The sequence below is a fragment of the Apiospora hydei genome, assembly GCF_038363865.1.
Source record: "Apiospora hydei strain CBS 114990 chromosome Unknown utg000002l_segment0_segment0, whole genome shotgun sequence".
In the NCBI taxonomy this organism is placed as follows: domain Eukaryota; kingdom Fungi; phylum Ascomycota; class Sordariomycetes; order Amphisphaeriales; family Apiosporaceae; genus Apiospora; species Apiospora hydei.
Genome location: NW_027117361.1, coordinates 4,209,094 through 4,234,603, shown reverse-complemented (window position 1 = coordinate 4,234,603; position 25,510 = coordinate 4,209,094). Strand labels below are relative to the sequence as shown.

General features: G+C 53.0%; 7 protein-coding genes across 7 annotated transcripts; 4 read left to right on the top strand and 3 right to left on the bottom strand.

Moving 5' to 3' along the window:
- Positions 1-3,572: 3,572 nt before the first annotated feature.
- Positions 3,573-8,944, top strand: PG997_001311 (Kinesin-like protein; the record flags this gene model as incomplete). The annotated part of the gene is made up of 4 exons (XM_066805626.1): positions 3,573-3,723; positions 3,851-5,994; positions 6,044-8,353; positions 8,411-8,944. 4 exons carry the CDS (start codon positions 3,573-3,575, stop codon positions 8,942-8,944), a joined length of 5,139 nt encoding a protein of 1,712 aa, XP_066675399.1.
- Positions 8,945-10,603: 1,659 nt separating this feature from the next.
- Positions 10,604-11,629, bottom strand: PG997_001310 (uncharacterized protein; the record flags this gene model as incomplete). Its single annotated transcript, XM_066805625.1, has 2 exons — positions 10,604-11,250; positions 11,311-11,629. 2 exons carry the CDS (start codon positions 11,627-11,629, stop codon positions 10,604-10,606), a joined length of 966 nt encoding a protein of 321 aa, XP_066675398.1.
- Positions 11,630-13,043: 1,414 nt separating this feature from the next.
- Positions 13,044-13,573, top strand: PG997_001309 (uncharacterized protein; the record flags this gene model as incomplete). Its single annotated transcript, XM_066805624.1, has 2 exons — positions 13,044-13,282; positions 13,375-13,573. 2 exons carry the CDS (start codon positions 13,044-13,046, stop codon positions 13,571-13,573), a joined length of 438 nt encoding a protein of 145 aa, XP_066675397.1.
- A 1,385-nt stretch (positions 13,574-14,958) lies between these two features.
- Positions 14,959-15,890, bottom strand: PG997_001308 (uncharacterized protein; the record flags this gene model as incomplete). The annotated part of the gene is made up of 2 exons (XM_066805623.1): positions 14,959-15,787; positions 15,871-15,890. 2 exons carry the CDS (start codon positions 15,888-15,890, stop codon positions 14,959-14,961), a joined length of 849 nt encoding a protein of 282 aa, XP_066675396.1.
- Positions 15,891-18,073: 2,183 nt separating this feature from the next.
- Positions 18,074-18,444, top strand: PG997_001307 (uncharacterized protein; the record flags this gene model as incomplete). Its single annotated transcript, XM_066805622.1, has 2 exons — positions 18,074-18,136; positions 18,193-18,444. The coding sequence occupies 2 exons, from the start codon at positions 18,074-18,076 to the stop codon at positions 18,442-18,444; spliced, it is 315 nt and encodes a 104-aa protein (XP_066675395.1).
- Positions 18,445-22,304: 3,860 nt separating this feature from the next.
- Positions 22,305-23,844, top strand: PG997_001306 (uncharacterized protein; the record flags this gene model as incomplete). The annotated part of the gene is made up of 2 exons (XM_066805621.1): positions 22,305-23,075; positions 23,281-23,844. The coding sequence occupies 2 exons, from the start codon at positions 22,305-22,307 to the stop codon at positions 23,842-23,844; spliced, it is 1,335 nt and encodes a 444-aa protein (XP_066675394.1).
- Positions 23,845-24,661: 817 nt separating this feature from the next.
- Positions 24,662-24,883, bottom strand: PG997_001305 (uncharacterized protein; the record flags this gene model as incomplete). Its single annotated transcript, XM_066805620.1, has 1 exon — positions 24,662-24,883. One exon carries the CDS (start codon positions 24,881-24,883, stop codon positions 24,662-24,664), a length of 222 nt encoding a protein of 73 aa, XP_066675393.1.
- Positions 24,884-25,510: the final 627 nt, after the last annotated feature.

The window sequence follows — 25,510 nt, the reverse complement described above, 5'->3', positions numbered from 1 at the left end:
ACGAGCAACCAGGATTCTGAGTGACCCATCACTTTACAACCAGTCGCATTTGGTCTCTGGGTGGCCCTAAGACCGAATTTCCTCCCGCTCCAGGACCGAGCACACCCAAGAGTTGGGTCATTGTCGCTGAGTGGACATTGTCGCATTGCAAGTGTATGAAACGGACTCCGAAGGGTGACGCAAGATCCTACGTATACGAACGGCACTGCTATCTTTTGTTCCTTCGATCCCGGAACTGACCCCGGGCACATCACACAAGGCTTCGGGCGCAGACTCTAAGCAGCATGTCTCGGGAACCGGGAGCCTTCTCGTAACACCGCATCCAATAATGACGTCTCCTGGAGTGGCTCACCTCCTGTAGGTTAAATGATCCAGTCGGAGGCTATGCATTGCAGAATTTCCAGGAAGCGCGTCCTTGCGTTGCGTCGCGATGAAGCAATCGCTCATTCTCACCCACTTGCACCGTCGTGGTTTAATATGGAAATCCAGGTCATGGCGCAAACAGAGACCCCCCTTTTTTCCTGCCTGCCATCTGCATATCAGCCAAATCGGAAATCGGGCTATCCTCATTCGGTAAGAAGAATTGGCACCATCGTGCCATCTCGTGCTGCCTCCACGATGCAAACGACTGTACGTCAAGTGGACCGATAAGTCATGCAAGCAATGGATAATGCAATTACCGTACATGATTCAGTATTGGATGCCTCGAGCAGATAGAAGAATCGCGAGCTTCCCCCAAAGATTCCATCGATTGATAGTTCTACAACTAGACTGGAGGTCTGCGGTGACTGACAGACACATTTTTTCTTCTCCATCCCATCTACTATTTGCTCGCGCCGTTGCACGCTTAATGTTCCGCAAGATTCCAAGTTTCCCGCTTCTGCATGCGCTACGGCGCAACCAGGCCACGTTCCCTTCGCGATTGATAACACTTCATGCCACTTCTAATCATGTGTAATCTTTCACGATGGCATTAGTGAGTCAGTAACACCCTGAATTATTGGCATCCGAAGAACTTGGACCACTTTCCTCGAGCCTGCTACTACTATACAATGTATATCTCTCTATAGATATATATGACACCGGTAGCTAGGTAGTCCTGACCTTTCCACCGCCATTATTGCATCCGGAGGAGGGGACATGGACTCGGAGATCGGTTGGAATCCGACTGCGGGTAGGCGGTTCCGCACAAGAGACGAGCCAGGTGCAAAGACCTTCTGCTATCGTGTAGCGCGTGTGCGTACGTTGACTGTGGCTGGCCGGGGGTAGTAGCTGGGGAGCTCGCCTCCAATTGGCTTCCCCCTTTGCTGATGCGATGCTTCTTTTTCTGCTTGCTTACTTACTGCCGGTACCTTGCTTTTTCTCTGCACTCCTGGTCCCTGGCATGGCGAGCTGCAAGCTTGGTTGGTTCCTGCGCGAACTAGGAAGATGGACCCCACCACATGCACATACGCTCTGCACCAAAAGCGTCCATAGCGCGCCGTCCACCACCACGCACTTGGTCAAATTGGTTCGGTCGCCGGCTGATCGTCTCCCTCGTTACCCGTCGATTTCGATTTGGGCGGTTTCTTCTCATTTACGCGGCACACTATCTGTCCGCCCGGCACCTATGCACAAACTCCAACTGAGCCGCCTGCTTGTAGTTGTGCGATTTCTAGGCTAACCTACTACCCAGTAGTGGAAGTTGGTTAGGCCCGTGGCTTGGAAGGAAAGGGGATTTATGCGTCGCGTGCGTTGTCTTCCAAAACCTATCGTGATTCAAGTGTTCCACATCGAACCTCTTGTCTCTTATATGCTCGTCTGAAATATAGGCTCCTCTGGTAAGGTTATCTCCTAACAGATGGCGGGATTCGTCTGAAGCATTCCGGGCACTGCCACTGGATTTTGCGATGGCGGTTTGGTGTATGTGGGTGGTTCGGTGGCTAGGTGGTTGAACAGCATGGCAGTTTGATGCGTTGCGTTCCGGGTCTCAGATTCTCTCGTCATTGACAGGACGACTTGAACGAGTCTTCTGCTTCTGTCTCTCTTGACATGGAACCTTACCAGAACCGTTTCAGACGTTTCTTCGCCGCCGCCACCAATCAGCACAGCGGCTGCTAGTGACCTCTCTTTATAGATAGCCACAAGAATGTGGTATGCGCTACACAGCCGACCCAACCTACCTGAATCTGTCGTGATGATTCCCCCCTCGTGCCACCTTGGGCGTTGCTGGAAGACGTAACTCGAAAGGCTAATAGAATGTGGCATATGCATGTATGTACACGCTATCACGCGCATCTCATGCTGACGAACGGACGTTTGTGTGTGTGTGTGTGTGTACATCCCACCACCTCTACCACTTACAAAACGTGACGGGTGGTGGTGGTGGTGGTGATGATCTTGGGCCTAATCCGCCATCCCAATCAAAAGGCTGACAGCGCTTGGGACCCTCGTCCTTCCCACCTCCCAGCTGGCGCGGGTCTAATTTGGGCTATGCCGGATTGAGCCAGCGACCCTGCATCTTGCATTGCTGGTCCGCTTGTTTGGGCATGGCGGGCAGGGACTGGCAAAAGGTGGATATGGCCATTCGCAGTGCCAGCAATGGCCCTACCCCGAATATGTTTCATCAATTGACCCCCAAATTTATCATCTCGGCGCCTCTTAGCCTCTGGCCATCTGCGAGTTGCTTGCCTTTGAAGTACCTACAGTACCAGCCTGCACCCTCCCGTCTCCCACTCACTGCCCCCCCTGATTCAGATACCTACTACTTACTTACTACCTTAGATAATAATCATTATACCCCTTGTGTCGTCTGTGACTACCAGCTTTTCGCTGCCCGCGACAATCTTACACATACGGTACATACATATCACAAGCAGTCACTTGTTTGCGTGGTGTATGCGAAAGTAGGCCTGATGAAAAAAACAAGTCCAGGCAACACGTGCAGCGCTGCCCATCCAATTCATTCATTCACTGATTCCTACCTACATACATACATCATCCATACCAACAGGCAGACCTGTCTGTCTGGAATAGGAAGTACTGTGCCGCTGCTGCAGTAAGCGCAAGTCTACATAGGCCTGTCCCTGTTTGCTAATGATCTGGGGGTTTGGGAAATTTAACCAACATCCCCCCCGTTGTTGCACATCCTTCTGCAACCGCTCTACAATCTTTTTTCTCCCTCTCCTCCCGTTGCGACGAGACACACCCACATGTCGACTTGAAGGAAACCGCGGCAATCTAGTTCAGCGCGGCCGCAAAGAAAGCCCTCATGCAAAGGGGTTTAGACACCTTCGAGGCCAGACCGACTGCGCATTCCTCTCCCGGCCGGAACTCTGGGATCTGGGGTTCACTTCGCTTTTAGGATTTCCCACGACAACCGCCCGGCGGCAATTCGCATGAATTGACCTGGCCTTGCATTCCAACGCAAGCAAAAAATAACACTCGGCATAAGGCATAGCCAATTCGCCCGTTTCACTGCCTAAGGTTACCAACCGACCCCCGCGGTTTCCGCGCGCCCTCACGAAATTTTGTTGCGTTTCGAGCCTTTTGTCCCGGGTGTCTCTTCGTAGACAGAGACAGCCCTCGCCATCATGGCCTCTTCACCCCCGGCATCACCTAGCATGATGTCGCGACCTGCAAGCGCCATGATACGGCCCTCGCCACGAAGCAACAGTCGCATGAGCTTAAATAGCAAAAGCAGAGCATCTGACGAAGATGGCGGACGGACAGCGGTTAAAGTTGGTAAGTGAACATATAGCCCATTGATTCTCTCTCGCTGGATATCTGGAGCGCCGGGCCCCGGGATAGAGCAGGATGCGCCGAGCACCACTGCACCGAGAATATGGCTAACCTATACACTCACATGCAGTCATCCGAGTGCGCCCGCCTCTAAACCCTAACGATCCCGGTTTCGATCTGATACCCCAACGTTTTCAGCGTGCTATGGTCCAGGCGACTTCACCTACGAGTCTTTCGATAGATGCGCCGCAGGGCAAGAAGCTCTTTGTATTCGATCGCGTATTCTCCCCCGATACCAACCAGGAAGGTATATGGGATTACCTCAGTGACAGCGTAAATGCCTTTCTGCAAGGCTACAACGTCTCCCTGTTGGCCTATGGTCAGTCTGGAGCTGGAAAGTCATTCACCATGGGTACTTCCGGCCCGGTAGAACAAACGGATCTCGACAGGATGGGAGTTATCCCCCGCGCCGCGACTGAGCTATTCGAGAAGCTTGAAGGGCCCTCCAAGAAATCCAATCGCAACTCGATGTCCGGGCTTCGCGCACCCCAGCGATACTCCATAGGGCAGACTTCGCCCTCGGGCAGTGCTACCCCGGCCGAGAAGAACTGGCAGCTGAAAGCGACGTACGTCGAAATCTACAACGAGCAGCTTCGCGACTTGCTTGTTCCCGGAGAAACGCCACAGCATGAACGTGGCACGGTTACCATCCGCGAGGATACCAAGGGCAACATCATCCTCACCGGCCTCCGTCAGATGGACATACACTCGATGGAAGACTTGATGAACGCTCTGAACTTCGGCTCTACGATCCGTCAGACCGACGCCACAGCCATCAACGCGAAGTCGTCTCGTTCTCATGCCGTCTTCAGTCTCAACCTGGTCCAGAAAAAAGCCAAGTCGCAGGGCACCGAGGGAGTCAACAAACGACATTCGGTACCCGTGGAAGCCATGACTGGGGGCGAAACGTGGGTGACGACAGACAGCAAGCTGCATTTCGTCGATTTGGCCGGTAGCGAACGCCTGAAAAACACCGGCGCGCAAGGCGACCGGGCGAAAGAAGGAATCTCGATCAATGCCGGCCTGGCTGCACTGGGCAAGGTCATCTCGCAACTTTCTTCGCGATCTCACGGCGCACACGTATCGTACCGCGATTCCAGACTCACGCGCCTACTGCAAGACTCTCTTGGTGGCAATGCCATTACGTACATGATTGCTTGTGTCACGCCGGCCGAATTCCATCTCAGTGAAACTCTAAATACGGTCCAGTACGCCCAGCGCGCCCGTGCCATCCAGAGCAAGCCTAGGATTCAATCTGTGGAGGAGGGCGATAAGCAGGCAATCATTGAGCGGCTCAAGGCCGAAGTGGCCTTTTTGCGTGAGCAAATTCGTAGTGCTGAGCGTGGCGGAAATGAGCGCCGCAATTTGGCGACCACCGAGAGGTCCGAGCGACTCAACAACGAGCGCGAGGCGGAACTCCAAAACCAGCTGCTTGACGTTCAGGAGAACTACACTACTCTCAGCCAACGTCACGCTAAGTTGATTGCCGAGATGGCGAAGGCACGAGACAACGAGGAGGCCGAGAATCAGCAAATGGAGGAGAGCGCCGGAGACACCGCCACCGAGCGTCTTAACCGCTCCAACTCCTTTGCCCAGGCCGTGGAGCAGGTGGTTCTCGAGTACGAAAAGACGATTCAGTCGCTCGAGCAGTCCCTTTCCAGCACCCGCACTACTCTGTCCAATACCGAGACGAACCTTCTGGAGAAAGAAACCAAATGCGCCTATACTGAGACAATCAACACACAACTGCAAGCCCGTTTGCAGAAGCTGATGGATCGCGAAGCCAATACGGAAAACTATCTGCATGATCTCGAAACCAAGCTTGACGGACACACCTCGGGCGAGGAAAAGAACGCAACGATTATACTCGAATTGCGAAAGGAAATCGCACGTATTCGGGAGAATGAGGCTGCCGCAGAGGACTACATTTCGACACTGGAAGAAAGACTGGCCGAGGCCGATCAAGATACTGAGCTGATGCAGCGTGAGATTGACCGCCTCGAACAGGTTATTGAGCGGCAACGAAGTCTTGGCAAGCTTGACAACCTGCTGCACGAACTCGACAGCATCCAACCGGACGGAAAGCAGCCCGATGGCCAGTCTGAATCCAACACGAATGGACTCGGGCAGCGCCGTAACTTCTCCGATCGATCGGCCCGGAGCCACTCGAGCCGACCACCTACTGTTCAAGGCCGACGTTCTACTCTTGCGGAGGTTGGTGAGGAGGAAACTGACGAAGACTCGTCTAGGGGAAGCTGTCCAGAATGAGGCATTCTCGGAAGATGAAGAGGTCACCCATCACAACGGCGAGAAGATCGACGCCGACGAACACGAGCTGCCGCCCCCTAGTCCCGCGCAAAGCAAGTTCGTCGCCGATAAACTGGAAAACGTGACCGAAGAACTTGTTCACCTTCGTATGGAACACGAGAGCACCCTGCACGAGTTCGATGCACTTCATAGCAAATATGAAGAGGCCCTTAAGACACTGGCCGAGCTCCAGGACGCCGTGGACGAGGCTAAACACCCTAGCCGAAAACGTGACTCTCTCCTCTCGGCCGCATCACCAGGAGATACCCGACCGCCCTCTTTTTTATCAGACGCGCAGTCCAGCGACGTCAAGGATGGGACCCGCTTATCATCGCGATCGCTTTCCTCGGAGCTATCCTCAGCTATGGACTCCCCAGCTACTATCGATTCTACTGAAATTCCGGATGCGACAACGCCCAAGCCTTCTGAGTCGAGGGAGACTCTGATTCCCGAGACGGCAAACAATGATGCTGCATTGGCATCGGAGTTGGAAAAGCTCAAGCTGCTTGCTCTTGAGAAGGAGTCCGCAGAAAAGAAGCTGGCTAAGAAGTACGCCCAGCTCGAGGAACAGCACCAGGAAGCCTTGAATATGGTCGAAGACCTGAAGACCGAAGTCATAAAGGCCAGGCACGCCGAGCCCACATCCCCACGGACTGCCACCCCGGTCATTCGCCGCAAGTCTAGTCAAAATGTTATGATCATTGACCGGGCGCATCGGTCCTTCGCATCACTACGAAACATCGCCGCAGATAACTTTGAGGAACAGCCGGACGTTATGCAAAATTTCGAGCTCAATCTCAACACCGCCATGCACGAGTTGCATGCTCGGTCTGAGCGCATTCAGGAGCTTGAGGCAGATGTTAACAACACCAGGAAGGAAATGGAGACAAAGATGACAATTATCAACGGTTTGACGCGCGAGCGGTCAAGTTTGAAGTCCAGTCCCATGGATATGTCCATGATTGCGACATTAAAGAATCAGCTGGAACAGAACGAGAGCCAACTACGCCAGATGCAAGAGGTACATGCCGCGCGCGAAACCGAACTCATGAACGAACTCGAGTCTCTCCGAGCTTCTATGCAAGAGATCTCTGCTGCTCGGTCAGCCCCAACGGAGTCTTCGACTGCCAAGGACGAGCTGCTCTCTACCCACGAGAAGAAGATTGCGGAGTTGCAATCGGAACTTGCCGGCTGGGAAGGCAAGCATCAGACTACCCTCGACAATATGCAGGCCACCGAGCAAACTATGCAACAGACTATCAAGGAGCTTGAGTCGCGAGTTGCCGATGTTAATGCCAAGTACAGCCAGGTCCGTGAGAACTCGCAGGGTGAGGAGCAAAGCAAGGAGGCAGATGCTAAGCATCAAGACCTGGTTACGGCCCTAACCAAGGAGATTGGCGATTACAAGGCCATCATCGCCAGCAACGCTGCGAAGGTTGCTGAGCTTGAAAGTGCCCACTCTGCCGCAAAGAGCCAGCTTGAGGAGGCCACACGTGCCCGAGACCTGGCCGCTGCCGAGTCAGATAAGCACAAGAATCTCCTCGAAAAGCTGGAGGCACAGATTGCCCAACACGAGGAGACAATCAAGAGCCACCAAGAGAGCTTCGAAGAGCTTGAAACTGAGCATGCGAAGGACATTGACGAGATCCAGGCCGAGTCCAAGGAGGAGTATGAGTCCCAGATCTCCATTCTTATGACGGAGCATGCCGAGAACATCCGTATTCTGGAGAGCGATCTCTCTGAGGCTCGTGATGAGTTGATGAAGGTAGCTACGGAAGTCGCGTACGCTATGGGTCTCGAGGTCAGCGTCGAAAAGATCTCAGAGCGTGTGGAGCTCCTTATCGCAGACCAGAAGGCGCTTGGTACCGAGAAGCGAAAGAATGCCGAGCTCGAAGGTCACGTTTCTGAACTTGCCTCTATCAACAACACCATCATGCGCGACCTGGAGACGGTCAAGTCGACATTGAGCGAGTTGCTGCAAGTGGATGGCGAAAAGGCGAAGAGCCCGCACTCATCCGTCTCGGAACAGGTTGCGGCTTTGAAGAAGCGGATGGCGGATCTCGAAGTTAAGAACAAGAAGCACTCTCGCTTGGTAGAGGAGCTCGAGGATCAGTTACAGACAAACTTCGACCAAGCCCAGATTACAAACAACCGTTTGTCAACACTGCAGACTGAACGCCAATCTCAACTCGAGGAAGCCACTACCGCAAGGATCAAGGCCCAGAGCGAGCTGGAGGCCATCAAGGAAGAATATGCCGCCCTTCAGGTACGCTCCCAAACTATTGACATCCTCTCGGGATCCAAATTGCTGACTTTACTCCAGGCCAAATTCGATGAGCAAGGCGCAAACTCGCAAGTTCGCAAGACAGCCTCGCATACATCCTTGCCATCGCCTCCGCCGGCGATCCCTCTTCCTCCTCTACCTGGCATTGGTGGAGCTACGTCGCCTACCTCGGCAGGAGCACCTGGCGGCGGACGTCCTCAGAGCAACGATATGGCAAACCTGCAGATCCGGGAAGACCAAGAAGCCCGCATTCGCTCCATTGAGCGACACCTCAATGCTGAGAAGCAACTGACTTCGACCTTGGAAGAGGCCCTCACTGACCTTGAGAAGCAGTCCAACAAGGTCAAGACCGACTGTGAGGCTTGGCGCAAACGCGCTGTGGAACTCGAGAACGAAGTCAAGCAGCTCAAGGAGAAGCCTCAGCAGGACAGCCGCTGGCGCGACAGCCTTCACCAGGTCGAAGAAGAACGCAAGAAGCGCCAAGATGCCGAGAGAGCTCGCGCCCACCTGGAAGAGCGGATGAACGCCATCAACAACAAGAAAAAGAAGAAGGGCAGCCTCAACTGCTTCTAGGCGTGGCCGCTTTTGGCCGTCCTCCTGGTCGGCTTGGCGTTTTTGGCTATATACCTCCTGTACTCGGATGGATACCATATCACCGTGCGGTCTCATTTTGAGCTGGCCCTACCGTCTTGGAACCAGCTGATCCGGACGCCTAGGGTGGCTTGATTGTATTGCCTCACCCTGCGACCACTCCTTGTACTCTACCCCACCTTACTGTATCCGGGAACGAAGTGCTCCTCGTTCTGGGTCATCCCTTCGGGCATTTACGTTTCTTGCCCTCCCCCTTATGATCTTCACTTTACTTTCAACCATGACCCAAACTACACCACATCTTCTTCTGTAGTCAGCCTTTGATTGTTGACCTACAATTTGCGACGACCTTGGACGGGAAACGAACAAAACCCACGCAAGCATAGCAACGTGTCCATGGATGGAATGAAACCTGAGTCCTTCACCACATCTAATGGCAGCGCTTCTTGCCCGCGCCTTCTATACTTAATCTCTCCGCGCCTCTGACATGACGCCCACCCTCCCCTTGGCCAAGGGGAGATGGGAGGCTGGGAGAAAACAGAAGGCGGGAAACCGACCTACTACATACGAATAAAGAATGCTGCTTGAGAGGCCCAAGCCGAATTGTCCATTCTGAGATACCACTTTTGCACCCATTTCCTGAATTTTGTCTTGTACCCGTTTTCTAATGTCGTTGCTCCACGTTTATTTTACTTTGTCTTCCCTTCACTACAGGTGGCAGCGTGTTGTCTACTTCTGCGCGCGTTTTTGATAAACTGCTTTTTTACTGCTGCGACTACTACTACTACCCCCTTTGATGTTCCTCTCTTACTTGTTTTGGTTTCTCGAGCGGGGTGGAATGGCTGGGAGGAGGTTATGCGGATGAGAGGGTTGAATACGTGGAAAGAGACAAAGAAAGAGAAGAAGAGAAAGAAGAGGGAGAGAGAGAGGAAGAGGAAGATAGAGAGCTGGGTGTTGTGCCCTCCCCATAGGCAAACATGGCATATGAAGATGGTGGTTTAACGTTATGAATGAGGGCGTCGTTGATGATGGTGGACATGAGCGCACAAACCAGCCAGCCTTCTGTTGCTATATAGTTGTCGGAATGTAGAACGTCTCTTTCCACCCTGCTGCATACCATGCTCCATGACATATAACAGGTGATACATGTGATATTGATGAAGTGTTGTATAATTTACCGAAAGGGGGCATAACCCAGGGTAGACGATACTGCTATTTAAAGTAAAGACTATGGAGGATGGGCCGCCGGAATGGGAGACAACACTCAACTCAGGACTATATGTGTGGTGCATACTCCAAACGCACAAGGTCGCTTAGTATCCTTTTTTCTCAATAGACGCTCGTACTGTGAGATGGGCATGGGGCACAATCTGGCCAACATCAGGAAGATAGGTCATGGTTTCACTTGCTTGGTTCGATTTATTCAACTTATACTCCAAGAGTAGGAACGTTGTGACGAATGAGCGACTCTGCAAGACGAGATTGTTTGCCGTGCTTGCTACAAATGAAACATCCTTCGTCCCCTATACAGTCTCTTCCACACTTTCCCTCGAATGAAATTCACTGCTCCCGATCTGAAACACAGGAACAGAGGTCAGAGGTGTGACATGTGTGTGTGTGTGTACGTGTCTCCCCTTCCTCTTAAGCAGCATTCTGCTTCTTGCGCTCCTCAAAGACGGCCAGGACCTCCTCGGCCGCCTTGACGCCCGACAGCGCCATGGCGCCGAAGGTGGGACCCATGCGGTTGGCCCCGTCGACCTCGCTGAGCTCCATGCCGCCGCAGACGAGGCCGGGGACGATCTCGCGGGTGCCCTTGACGATGGCGTCCTCGGCCGTGTTCATGTCGAGGCCGCGCATGCCGCCGAGGCGGTCGAGGGCGCCCATGCCGACGAGGCGCTTGGCGCTGAAGGCGCCAAAGGGTCCGTCGTGGCCCGTCGTGCTGACGATCATGGGGGCGTTGATGGTGCTCGGGTCCATGCAGGACTGGTCGTCGTGGTGCATGGCGACGAGGGTCCAGTTGGTGACGACGCCGGCGATGCGGAGGCCGCCCGGGGCGGCGTCGTCGCGGCGCGTGATCAGGTCCTCGACCGTGGTGGCGTTGAAGAGTTTCACGTTGGGGAAGGAGAGGACCTTGGACAGCAGGGTCGAGGTGAAGAGGGCGGCGTGCTTGACCACGACGTAGGCGCCCTCGTCCTCGAAGGGGATGCCGAGGTCCGTCAGGAACTTGTCGGCGGGCTTGCGCATGACCATGGCGCTGAACAGCTGGCCACCGAGCCAGGCACCGCCACCTATACCGCGTTAATTACATTGCAAATAAAAAGGTAAGTGATTTGGAGGGTCTAACTCACCAGGCGAGACGCTAGCCTCGATGATGGCAATCTTGAGGTCGGGTCGGGCCTTGGCCAGGGTGTAGGCGGTGCTCAGGCCGCAGGAGCCGGCGCCGACGATGACGACGTCGGACTCGGCGTAGGTGTCCAAGTCGTTGAAGTAGCGGCGGGCCATGGTGCGCGCGACCTGCGACTCGCGGATGGTCTCGAAGGCGAAGTCCTTCCACTTGCCATCGGCGACGTCGACAGCGGTCTGGGCCTTGCCGGTTCCGACCGGAACGCCTCCCTTGTGGGGGAGGGTGGCGGGCTCAACGCAGTCAAGAGTCACGGCAGGGGCCATTGTTGCGGTGGTGGTGGTGTATGGTTTCTAATCAGAGGGTTAGCAATTGTGTCGGAGGATGTTGGGGGTTGGACAATGAAGAGCATGATCCTTTCGCTGGTATTATCCAGATCAAGTTTACGCCGTATAATCTCAGAACGAGCTCTGTTTTTCTTTTCTTCCTTTTTCGAGGAAAGAAAGAAAGAAAGAAAGAAGAGCCTCCCTTCATCTCACCACTTCTGGCCCCCCATCTCCCAACTGCAACACGAATAGTGCCGAGTGGGTTGGATGAGGGGGAGAGGAGTGATGGTACGAATGGGAGGCACAGAGACACGAACACCGGCTCAGCTCGCCTCAAGCCATTACCTGACAGTGATGATTTGTGAGGGTTTGGTTTTCATGATCATGACTTCTTTTCTCTAGTCATACGCGGTCACCTATAGTGACTTCTGGATAAACCGTTCGAGGCCATGGCTTCCATTGTCGCCATAATGACGACCCGTACCGATCAAGTGTACAAGTCTGCCATTTGTGTTAGTGGATGTTGTGGGGAACAAGGGGGCGTAGATATCCGTGATGATGAGTCACGGTGCGTACTACTTGTGTGTGTGTGTGTTCGAGTTTGAATCTGGAGACAGATTCGAGTGCGAGTGCAGTTTTGATGATGGAACAGAGGAAGATAAGGGATGAGGAGAGGGTAAGAAAGAAAAATCCAAAAGGGCATGCTCAGTGAGAGATATATATACCCTGATGCCCATGACTTCAGAGAGGTGGGTGGGATGAGGGGTAAGGAAACCGTTACTCACGCGATGTGCAACAGCATATCTGCATGTACACATCGGGTCGTCATGGCCTAGTCGGCGTCGAAAACGAATGGCCGAGTTTGATAACCGGGTGGGTTCCCATTGGAATCACCTCGCCATGAGCGGGATGCTGGTTGGATGGACGAGAAATAGGCGAACTGTATTTCCTCGCGACTAGTCCCGTTCGAATATGCAATCCTGAACTAACCTAATAATAAGAAAATGGACAACAACCGCCCGAGACTAAGTGTCTGCTGTATTTTGGCCAACACTGATTTGATGTAATTGCTCGGTACCTACTCCGTACGCTACTGGCTAGAACCTTCCGTTTGCTAGCACTCCCGGCGTCCAACCTCCATCGAGAACTACCGCGACAGTACCAGGAGGAGTACTGCCCGCCGTTGACGAACCTGGGACGATCTTCCCTCGAAATCTGGGTCCCTTGCCATCTTGTCCGCAACACAACAGTCCGAGATCAACAACGACCTCCCTCCCACCTCCGATACTCTGCAGCGCATATCGCGCATCTGGATGCCCACAAAGCGTACTACGTTCCTCGAACCAGCAGGGTAGCTTGCGTGGTCTAGAGCATCATCATCGTCCCTACAGATCAGCAAAACACCGGTGACAAAATGGCGCGTTCGGATGAGGCGGCCGCTTTCTTCCTGGCCGTGTACAGCGCCGTGCGAGAGATCCCGCCGGGCAAGGTAACGACTTATGGGCATATCGCCAAGCTGGTGGGCACCCCTCAGAGGCCTCGCCAAGTAGGCGTCTGCTTGAAGCACCTCTCGCAAGACCCGGATTCGCGGCACAACCACAACAATGTGCCGTGGCAAAGGGTCATCAACTCCAAGGGACTCATCTCCCCCAGGTATGTGAACGTCAGATCAGGAGAAGACAGGCGAGAGCGAGCCTCTTTTCTTGAGAGGACAACACCAGGTTCCAGAGCTCATGGATGTCCAGGTCACAGCCCTCCGGTGCTCGGAATCAGGCAGCGGCTCTCGAGGCCGAGGGAGTCGAGGTATCCACCGGTTCGCTAGGCGAGCTCTCGGTGGACTTCAGTCAATATGGATGGTTTCCACGCTCGTTACCGTCCGAAGCCGACGAGGATGACGAGGAAGTGGACGACGAAGAGGACGAGGAGGATGGAAGTGAACAATAGTAATTTCGTCAATATAAATTATGTCACACATTGAATCACTAAGCGTCACGTTCAATACGAATTCTAAGTATGCTTTTATGCCTCTTGGATCGGGTTGTATTATGAATTTCATCTAGAGAAGCTAGAGATAACGTGCAACTTCAACCAAACGGTTGTCTGTCAAACGTCGCCATGCCACACAATGGTTTCCCATCAGAGAATCATAGATATGGAACCTAGTAAAACTAAATTTCTCGTAAGCGCATGCCTCAAAAAAGGGTTGGCAGAGAAAAAATGGTAGGATAGGAATGTCAGATAGCGGTTGGACGAAATCGTTTCCACATTAAAATTCGGAACAGGTCTGTGAATTACGCTTTTTCATCATGAAAAGGGAAGGGTGTAAGAAGTGACAAAGAGCTCGAGAGTAGACATACCATTGTGATTGCCATTGGTGATTGGGTTGTCGGACCGAGAAAGCATTTTGCTTGGTGTTGTAGTTGGTCGGCCAGACTTACCTTGGCGTGATGGAGCTGCAATCGCGACAAAGGCCCATTACAGCGAATGGTCCTGTTGTTGCACAGCGATCTGTACGCAGTCGCCTGCTAGAGAGGCACTGGTAGCGTGATCTAGCCTGCCTGGCCTGCAGACAGTTCTTGATGTTGAAGAAAGATGAGAACCGTAGAAATTTGGTAGGAGGAAAGAATTATATAGCACCGAAGTGGACAGTGGGATTTTTTTTCTTCGTAGTGGGGGAAACAACCGGCCCAACAATTGACCGAAATGCTTGACGGTACCTAAGGTTCCAACCTAGAACCTCCCGCTCTGAGCCCCACTAATAACATTTCCATACCTATCGATCCCCTCACCAGACTACTTCCTCATGTATAATCCAAGGTCTCGTTTCATTTGGTGCGACCAATTGCCCTTAAACAACATCTTGGATGCACACACTGATATTTGAAAATGCGGTTCGTCTTGAGATCCAGAGTGCGGATACTCTAGTTGCCCATATGCAAGCAAATCCAACCGCTTGAATACCAAGTGCCTTTTTACTTGAGGACATCACCCAAGTAGTTTGTGTCCCGGAAGGAAACTGAGGCCGTATTTCCTGCTCGCCCTCGTGGATGCAGTGCAATGACTGTAGCAATCCATTCCATGATTGGGTCCCATATCAGTGTGGTTGGCGACACTGGTGTTGCTGGCGGTGCCGCACGATGCCCGGAGAACAATATACGAGCTACCCCTATTTGCCATTCTGCTGCGCCAGGTCGGATAGGGGGTAGCTCGTATATGTTTTATCGACCCTCTCCAAATCATCTGTAACAACCTATGAGCCTTGGTAGGCACTAGTACAATTGTTCCCTAAAATCGCAGAACTGCGTGTCGCCCCGTTCGGACGCAGTGTCTCAATTCCTATCCGCTTCGGATTCAGCTTTGCGCTTCCTCGACGCCGAAGTGAAGAATGTGTCCATAGTACGCTGCCGAGAGTCGAATTGAGCACTACCTATACCACCTCGTGTTTTCTTGAGGCCGTTGAGATGGTCTACATTGTTGGTGAATTGCACTGACACGGTGAATTTTGTTGTCGAGGCACTCGGCCGAGACCCCGGAGAGCCAAGAGAATTCCGAGAACCCTCGGTGGTGGTTTCTGCCAACGTTTTGCCGGTATTTGCCCTGATTTTCACGGCTTGTACCTTTGCCTGCAGCACACCAGTGTTGCTCCACGCCGCGTGGCTGTCGCCCGGGGCCTCGTTGGTGGCGGATGGGAATCTGGTGGCCAAGGCCCTGAGAAGCGAGTTCAAGATGATGCCATGGGCTACAATCAGTACCGTGACGTCCTTGGTGGCGCCGGCCTCAAATACGGGGAGTAGGTGAACATCGACAAAGCGATTGACGCGGACCATCATGGCCTCGCGCGTTTCCGCGTCCGAATCGGCTGCGCGCAGGGCGGCATCGTTGGCCTTGGAGCCGAATTTCTTGCCCTCGGATGAGCCGAAATCCTTCTCGCGAAGCTCCGTGAGCTGCGTGACGTCTGCAATGACGAGTTCGGCGTCGTCGCCGGAACGAGCCTGAGCATTGGCGACGGCTTCTGCTGTTTTGTAGGCTCGTTGGAGATTGGACGTGAAGATGTGCGTGATGCGGCCAATTTTAGGGGCGCGGGAGACCAAATGATCTCCTAGCCGTTTTGCTTGGAGAACCCCGTGATTGGTCAGGGGAGCATCGCGAGATCCAGCGCTGTTAACCATAAATATTAGATAAGATGAACTAGGTGAATTTCTATTGCTGATTGCAGCGTCAACTTACTAGAGGTTTGCTACGTTATCTGTTGATTCGCCATGGCGAACAAGCAGTAGATGCATTTTCTTGCAACATCCTCCCCAGGACGCTCGTTGAAGGGTCTCGCAGATCAGGCATCGGCGTTAGTGAAGATGGATTGAACAAGGAGGTAAGTGGCTTCTCACGTGACACCACACGCTAACAAGCACCTGGAGCCAGCCCACAGTTGAACCCGGTTGACTCCCAGCAACGATGGCACGATGTAGGAACCGCACCACATCGTATCGCAAATTGTATGATCGAGGGAATCCATCCAGTCGTAAGGATATTGAGAAAGTAATCGCGATTATTAAATAAAGATATCTCGTTTAATACTCCACCATTGTTTGCAAAACAACTGCGGCATACATTCATTTGAAACATGCAGGTGGCAATTTCAAACAAACAAGAACCTGCCCATCTATTTCACAGACTATTGAAGCGGCCTGCGGCAAGTCCACGTCAACAGCGTTCCTCGGCGACTTCCTCAAGATGCTTCGGAGGATTGCTAAGTGACTAACAGTCGTGCCGAACTTGTGTAAGGCAAAGTCTATCATGCGAAGTTTCGCTTCGAATCTCGACAATAATTGTCGTATACTTACTTCTCTCAACTTCCAGGTGGTCGCTCTTGTGGTCCGCTGATTCCGGGTATGATGCCCGAAATGCCACGACGTTTTGGGCTGTAGGCGCCGAGAATCCAAGATTGCATATGAACCTTGATTCAGTGGTCAATCAGAAGCGATGTGTATCGAATGAAAAAGTAGGGGTTCCTTGCTCCAACACACACAACCATCCTACCACATCTTTATCGTGTCTGTATTCCAGATGCGAAGGAGAAGGAGCAGGAGTATGAAATAGTGACTCTCCGATACATGCATTTGTAGTCGCTGCCAGCACCTCTTCGTCCATCGCAATGATTCTGCTTCTGTCGTCCACGGTGGATTGCTTACCTACAAATACTGACGCTGACACGCTCATGATGACAACGAAGGATTGATTGAGCGCTTGCCCTCCCCCAAAACGAGTTGGACAATGCACCGGGATCTGCCCCCGGAAATTCAGTGGAGTGGCCAACTGACGCTGATCCACTGGCCGTCTGGGGAAGCGGGGTTAGCGCTACCCTTGAGATGCCTAATCTGGATCCGGCACCACGTGAGGTGTCTCTCACGAAACAACAAAGTGGACAACACCACCGACTTGTAGAAAAATCGTATAGTCGGATCCATATCTCGAACTTCTTAGGAAGACTGCGCTCGAATCTGTGTGGTTCAATTCGGCATTCCGCAGAGCCTCAGCGAGCAGTCGTTGAGTGACAGCACAGCAGAACACTCAGAGGCAGACTACAGTTGGAGTACCTGCGACTGAGTCGTACGTAATCCTAGATATTTGTGTGTGTGTCGCATTGATCCTTGTCGCTGCTGCATCTCACAGCAAAGCGCAACCCCAATCGGACCATGTATATACTTTGTCACATTCATGCTGGCTGGGTGTCTCCCTGCCAGCCAAAGGGTACTCTGCGCCTACATGGTCTGTAATATAGGCCCCGCGATCGAACGACTTCCTTTTCCTGATGGATGGTGGCTCATTTATTGTTCAGGCAAACATAGGCTGAGGCATCCTTGACTTCCCTTCCGGCACATGATTGGCAACGCGAAGGGAGGCATTGCGACCTTGTTGCCCTTCTCTCATTGATTGGTCTCTTACCCCGCTTCCCATGGCATATCCCAAACAGAGGGAGGATTGGACGGCATGCTAGCTGGCAGGTCAGGTAGGTAGGACGAATACAACACGCACAAAGAGCGAGTATTATTGATGTCAGCGGGCGGCGGCAGCAGCAGCTAAGGCGATAGGGTGGGAGTCTGTGTGTGTTTGTTGCGTGTGTCCGTCCCCCCTTTATTAATGAATTCCACCCCCAACCCATATTCGTCTTACTACACTGCTTCTCCCGTCTCTTCACTTACACGTTTGTTTGTGAGACGTACACAAAGCACAGCTTCCACAAGCCATCACGTTCAACCAACCAGTTCCTGCTCAGATCTTGACAACAACTACGTTCTCTAAGGCGAAAGCATAAGAGAATTGCACTCCCCCTGAAGAAACACCATAGGCGGCTTTACCTCCTCCTTTAGTCGTTTACTTCATCACCATCATCATCACCACCTCTTCTTCCTCTTCTCCCCCATATCACCAGCCAATACCACCACCATGCCCGTCCGCATCCCCGCCGCCCGACCCTCCGAGTACGCCGCCTTCGGCTTCGCGGGCGTCGTGAGCTTCGCGCCCTTCTACATGATGCTCCCGGGCGCCGAGGAGCGCCTCGCGAGCCAGACGATCAAGTGGGCGCCCGCTGGGAGCGCAACGTCTCCTACTTCGCCTCTCCGGCCGCCAAGGTCGCCCAGCGCGTCGAGCCCCGCGTCGGCAGGACCGTCCAGCGCCTCGACGACCGCCTCCCGCTCGAGCGCGTCGCCAAGGGCGTCAACCGCCAGATCCGCTTCGGCATCGTCAAAGCTAACAAGTACACGAGGACGACTCCCGTCGCTGCTGCTGACAGCACTACTCCTGTTGCTCAACTATAGGGGACGTAAGAAGAAGAAACACTAAGGCAAGAAAGGACACACAAGCCGCACGGAAAGGAGGGGTACGCAACATAAGCATCATCAAATCGTTATCACATCAGAGATCCAAAGCATCTAGATGGGTAGAGGCGGAAGAGGCATCAGTATCAAGGCTCTAGACCTAGAGTTGCATTGCAGTCCTTTGATCAGTGTCGAAGAGCACGACGATGACCTGCTCTCGATGATCTTCGCATCATATTTCATAAGTGGCTCTCCGGCCTACTTCAATACAGTAAAATCGTTCAAATTTCATCCAAGATACCTTGAGTCTCTCTGTGATTAGCCTCTGTTCACACACAAGGTGTCGTTTTACCTCAAGAATACACACCAACAGTCGATAAACACCCCGTAATTGAAACCCTCTCAACATTGCCGTCCTTCTCACTGCCATCCCAAGCCAAGGCAAGTTGCAACCGCGTCCTCAATTGCCATTTGGGGGCCATCCTCGCGAGGGAAAACATGCCACCGCCGCTACTCGAATTCGATACGGAGGGTGTGTGAGAAGTTGCATCTGGCATGCAGGTCCCCGCATAATATAGGCCCAACATCAGCCCACCGATCGCAACACGCCACGATTAACATCAACGCCAAGGGTAGATGGATGGCGCCAGATCTGGAGATTTGGTGCGCAACGGCCCATCCCCATCGGCATATGCTTTTGCTATCCAATAGGTAGATTAGACCCTGGAAATAATATTCGCGAACCAGCTTCTCGATTTGGCAGTCGGTGTTGCCATCACCCGTCCATCAAATCGTATATGCAGCAAGACCGCTACTGTTTATTGGGCATGCCCTCACCTACCGTAACTCCCATTGGTACCCAGCAGCCTCTACCAGTTTAACTCAGTAGTCGAGGTCAATGCTCTTGTGGAGGCTGATAGGAAAGCCCGGGTCTTCTTTGGTAAGCCTCTCAGCATGTTGCAAACATGGCCCTGTCACTCGTAGATCTCATTTCTCCGTGGTCCAGGGCTCTGTGAAGAGTATTCTCTTGTCCAACACCCACTTGTTCAGTCATGAAAGTGTCAGCGCTGCAGACCGGCAGCGAGTCATGGACCTCATACCATCATTAAACAGTGCAGAATCTGTTCTGCACGCTACAGCAGTAGCTGCATTAGACCCGTGTCTATGGTATTGCTTAGTTGGCATAGAGAGCGTTAGGTAACATACCTCGCAGATCTTGGGTATGTTTGGTCGTGTCATATGCCCTCTAGCAGGGCAAATACACGAGTGAGCATCAAGATGTTGTCGAAAGCAATAGCTGCTGCATCGTATTAATGACCAGCCCCCACTTTGAGCCCCGGTCTCGTCTGTATTCTCCAAGGGCCCTAATGTGAATCGGTAAAAGAAACACAAGCCAGAGTCACCGTAATCAGGCTAACATAACCTCCCAAAGAGTTTTGAGCCACATACCGACTCACTCTCATGGTGGCCATATCAGCTGCCACAATATGAAGCCCCTTTGCTTCCCATTGCCATGATTTGGCCGCCGTAGAGCTGAATATTGATGGGAGTCATGCCAGGCCCACCCACAGTGCCAACCGCCGCCAAGTCAGCCGACAGTCGTCTCGACGGAGGGAGTTCGCCCCATGACGGAATACCAAACGGAGCCGTATAAGGGGACTCGACTCGGCCCGGCAGCGGCTGGATCGACGGACCCGTCTGTCAGGTGCGATAAGGTTGTTACCACGGCCCTTTGCCTTGGGTATCGAGTCTCAGCTACCCCATATCCAACACGACTACCCCAGAATTGATCTGACTTCGCATCGATGCGAGTTTGAGAACGCTGTGGGTATCCCTCAACCCACACGTGATCAGACCACAACTTCCAATGTATAGACCCGGTTAGACATAATCGCTGTCCGCTGAGCCAAGAGGCCCCAGAGAGAAGCAAGCATTGCTTTAAGGAAGTCTCCTCTTCATGCCTACGTCGGAAAACGCTTGTCTCGTATGCAAGCCAGTCACGTGAGCAGGTGTCTGCTTGTCAGTGCTGCTCACACCAATTAGGCCTACCTACTTTTCAAACTGGATACCCTCATATCTTGGCGTATGATACCTTCAGGCTAAGCAGCAGACACAACTTCCGGTTAAAAGTCCCACGAGCGTGCGGCTTACTCACTCGTGATCAGTGGAGTGAAGCCAACAACAAGCTCGTGCATGTTGGCTGGAAGTTGCCCAATTGAGAAACACCCGAAGAGAGGACCGTAAGTAGCGGAGTCAAGAGCAAATCGAACATGTTTTACCACCGATCAGGAGACGAGGTAGGTATCGAGGGCCAGCACGGCGAAAATCAGTGGCATCCTCGGACCTTAAAGCGTCGCACTCGAAAGAGGAGATCCACCAGGTTTGTTAGTCAGAATCCTGGTCGGCGGGAGTTGAAAGGCAGAGCCCCGAAAGTACAGCAGTACCCGTGCTCCCTTGCTTGCCTCCTGTCTACACCGATTGGACTTTTCGGCCTGCAGGTGGTGGTTCGAGGCAGGATAGTGGATCGTGAGATGAATACTTATGCAGAAGAGTGTGACCACCGAGACCACTCTTTCGAAAGCTTGGACCACGACGAAAAAAGTCGCCTATTAAAACGTCGACCGACTTTGAGCCTTTGAAGGATGCTGTGATCCACGTCCCGGAACAGGACGCCTGATTCGTCTCAGGTGTCTGCAGAGCGGGAAATGGACCAGAATGCCCATTCGAGGCGTTGCAATGTCAATCCAATCCAATGTAGGTACGTGACCAAGGGATGGATGGAATGCCAGGAATGGGATGTACTTCCGGTAGCATTGCAGCACTGCAGCAGCAGCCGCAGTAGCAGCAGCAGGAAGTACAGCATTGCAGCTGTGAGGAAAAAGAAGGGGAGAAGGCAGAAAAGGCCAGGCCGGGCCGATATAAAATCCCATGCTACATATGCCGACAAAAGCCCTGCTGCGCTGGGGAGGTGACGAAGCTTGCATTGAAGGGCGAGGATTCCCAGTCCACTGCATTTGAGAGAGCGTAGATGTGGATTTGGGAAAAACCGCCCCTCTATTTGCCAAGTAAGTTGTTGCTTGGGGCCTTGGGCCTTAGGCCGTAAGGGGGGCGGCGGCGGCGGAATGGACTTTTGACAGGAAGGCAGGCAAGGGACTAACTGCCCGCGGTCGTGACTTAGTACTTTAGGTCAGTAGCACTGGCATCACCGCGAACAAACGAACAGTTGAATAGCCTGACCTAAGTACATTTGATGTAAATAACAAGCCCCCAAGCCCCCTAACGACCACACCACACTACACAACCCTTAACTGACCTAGAGAGCGGGAGGGGAGTTTAGTAGTGGGATTGGCAGGAAAAGGAGCAGGGGGGTTTGCACACTCGCTCGCTGAATTGGCGGGGCTCAACCGATAGGCGCTCTGGATCTATGTACCAATTCTGCAGCGTATCGTCCATTTGGGGGCTGGCCGATCAGTCAAATTGTGATAACTTATTTTTTTTCTCTCCCTTATCCCTTCTGCCTCTTTTGGTCCTTTCTCTTGTCTCTACTTTCTATCGGACTGGGGGAGAGGTTGAACGACGTGCACTCTCAATTGGCGGAACCCAACTGGCAGCAAGAATACCAATCCCATCCATCCAATTCCCAGCATCGAACGATCCCAATGCGTCAATTCGTCTCGCCCAGCAGTAGCAGACGGTAGCGCGAGGGAACTTCCCTCTCTCCGTGTCTGCCTCCCGATTTTGATTTTGATTTTATTTTGATTTTTTTGTTTGGATTCTCCCATCCCCCTCCGACAGGCCAACTGCCACCTGCCTCCCGCGCACCCCGTCTGTGTGAGAGCAGTACAGTGTGTGTGTGTGCCATGGGCATGGGCATGGCACAACCGCCACACTCGGGCAAGCGCATTCGCTCCAACACGTCCGAGTTCATCAGTGCGACCCCGCAGACCACGGCGCCCGCTCTCCGGCACTCGCCCAGCATCAACAACGCCAGCGTCTCCAACCTCAGCCTCTACAACCCTACCGTCTACAACAATGCCAGCTACGCCGCCCTGGCCGTCGCCTCCGGCCGTCAGACCCCGACCGCTGGCGTTCCCGACTATACCGCCTATTCGACACTAGATGCCGCCTCCAACGGCTACCCTGGCGAGCCCTTCACCGGCGCCCCTTCTCCCGTCTACCAGCAGTCCTACGACCCACGCGCCCTCTCGGCCTACAACGTCGCATATGGCCAAGCACACGCCCACAATGGCGGTCTCCGGAGCCCCTACGGCCAGCCGAGGAGCAACAGCATGCAGAACGGCTCGTATGCTCAGATGAAGGTTTCCCATTCGGGCTCCGGCGTGCCTGGCGCCTACTCTCCCCCGCAGGAGCAGCACCCTTCGACGCCGATACTGCAGCACACCCTGCCTCATCACTTTGGCGGCGAGTCGTATAGCTCTCAACCCGCGGCACATGCCGCCATGTTCCAAGGCCATGCCGTGTCATACCCGGAGCCCACCGTGAACCCACAGTATAGCCCGCCTCCGAGCCAGACGCCCGAACATGGCACGCGCCAACTTCCCCAGACCCCGCTTCAGGAGGATATTGGCATCGAAGACGCTCAGGGCGAACTAGAGCAGGAGATATCCGAGGTAAGTAGCCCTTGGCACGGGGCAGGCGTTATTTTGTTTGAATCTCTCTTTTTAACCCATCACTCAGCACATGCAAATGGAATCCCACCTACCGGACGAATCCTCGAACCCGCCAGAATCCAAGTGCGCGTGTAAAAAAGGGCGGGGAAAGAAAAAGGCCTGCACATCGTGCGCCTGTAGTAAATATGGACGCAGGTGTGGTAAGCACTGCTCCTGCGGGACGGCTTGCGGAAACCCTTTCCAGGACTTGACGGCCTTCTTCGGACCCGCCGCCAGATTTCCCAAGCCCTGCGATGCGAACGCCTGTTTCGCGACGTGGCTCTCGAACCAGCCGAATGTAGAAGAACTCGACGTCGACCTCATGGTAGACATGCTGCTGTATGATGACAAGTCGTGGGCCAACATCAAGGCCAACACAAAAGCCTTCAAGGACTGGGAAGACCGGTGGATCAAGGCGAAGAACTCAAAGGCAAAAAAGCTCAAGGAAGACCGGGAAAAATTGGAATACGAGCTCCTCCGCGGCGCGCTGGGGAACTGCAACGCCAACGATTTTCATGGCTACAACTACAGCTTCTGCCGCGGACAGTGGGTGCCCATGGACGCCTGGGAGCACTGCCGCGAGTGCCGCATGTGCTCCCCAGCAGCGAGTGGCACTGCGAGCAGCACGGTCGTTGCACCTCGAATCGCGCCTGTCCGGGATGCATGGGCGATGTCCTGCCGTATTCCGGCATGGCCGACTATCCCGTCCAGGCCTGAAGAAATGACCTGAAATGAGAATCATGAAACTGAGGGGAGTTTTTTCCGGCGGCTGCTGATTTGTTTTTACTATATATATTTTCGTGGCTTTTTTTACGAACCAAATCTCGGTGCTTCATATAGCATAGACATATATACCTAGCATTGGTCGGAGTCAGGGGCATCTAAGCGAGTTATACTAATTCGAAGCATTTACTCATGGCTCGGCAGCTTTTTGTCTTGTCCTTTAGACGTCGAAGCCTCCCTGCCGATCACAGCTGCTGCTATGTTCTTTGACTACGATGCTTGCTCTCAACCGCCTCCCGTCATGTACAGTTTTCTGCTTGCTAAGCAGACTTGCATCATCAATGAAAGGACTTTCCCCATCTCCCACGACGTTTCTGTACCAGCCCCTGGAGCTCACCACCCAAGTGATTATCTTGTTGTTTTGTTGCCATTTCGCAGGCTGCTTTAAGTATCTATCTACCTGTCACAACATAGCGGCCTCGATCTCTACTTTCCCCCAGCCTCTGACTTCTGGTCAATAGCCCCTTTCGCCAGTTGCTAATATACAGGCCATTCAGGCCGCCTGTTGCCGCCACTCCACATATCACCAATGGATAGGGGTTATCAATTTCAATGGTTTGAGAAGGAAACAATAATGATTGCTAATCACCTTTCTTGTGAAACCGAGTCTTTGCTGTTCCCAGACTACGTATTCAACCCTAAGATGCTATCAGCATTATATGCAAATATTAATAAGCGGCAAGAAAAGGGGGTCGCTGCCGTGCTACTACCGGGGAAATCCCAAGCCAAAGATACGTGGCCTCTCTATTGAACACATCCTCTGCTTAGTCGTCATCGTCGTAGTGGCAGCCACAGCAAAGCCAGCAGCGCAGGCAGATGACCATGGTCGAGCAGCACCCTTCGCAGCAGTCATAATAGTCGCCATAGACATCCTCGCTGCCACCTCGAAGTGCTGCGGTGGTAGTAGTGTTGGTGCCCTGAGGCTGAGGCTCCTGGCCTGTGACTTCTGTCACGGTTACGCTGGGGATCTCCATCCAGACCTCCATCGGTCCTCGGACTGGGGGCGGCGTGTTGGGGGTCGTGGTGGGATCTTGATGTTCTGTGTTTGGGGGTCCATGGCAGATGTGTATAGGTGGGTTGTCTGTGCTTGAGTTGCTATTGTTGTTTCAGTATGTTGTGTTCTTTATGTCTGATAGGAAAAGGGGAACACAATGTGGCCACGAGGTTTGTGTGCGTTTATATACAGTCCAAATGAGAAAGTGAATACAGGAACATTCATGTCCAGGAATGGGTAGTATATTATATTCACAACAAATAGCTGAGATATGTTAAGAGGTGACAATAATGCAGTTGGCAAACGTCGTGTGATCGAGCACATCGATGGACGGAATCGAGTTGGTCATTGCATTCACGTTATACACATTGCTCTTGCTAGAAGTAACATCTAAATGACAAGAGCAATTGGAAATCATCAAGATTGCCAAACGCAACTTGGAAGGCAAACGATTGCTTACATTACCACGGGCAGTAGAAGCAGAAGGCAATGCCACATCACAGGGGAAAAGGAGAGAGATCGAAAGTTGTTGTTGTTGTTACATTTCAATTTGGCTATCTACTTGGTCTCAATATGCAAACCAGAGGTGGTATCCTGAGCTCGTGATAGAAAGAGAAAC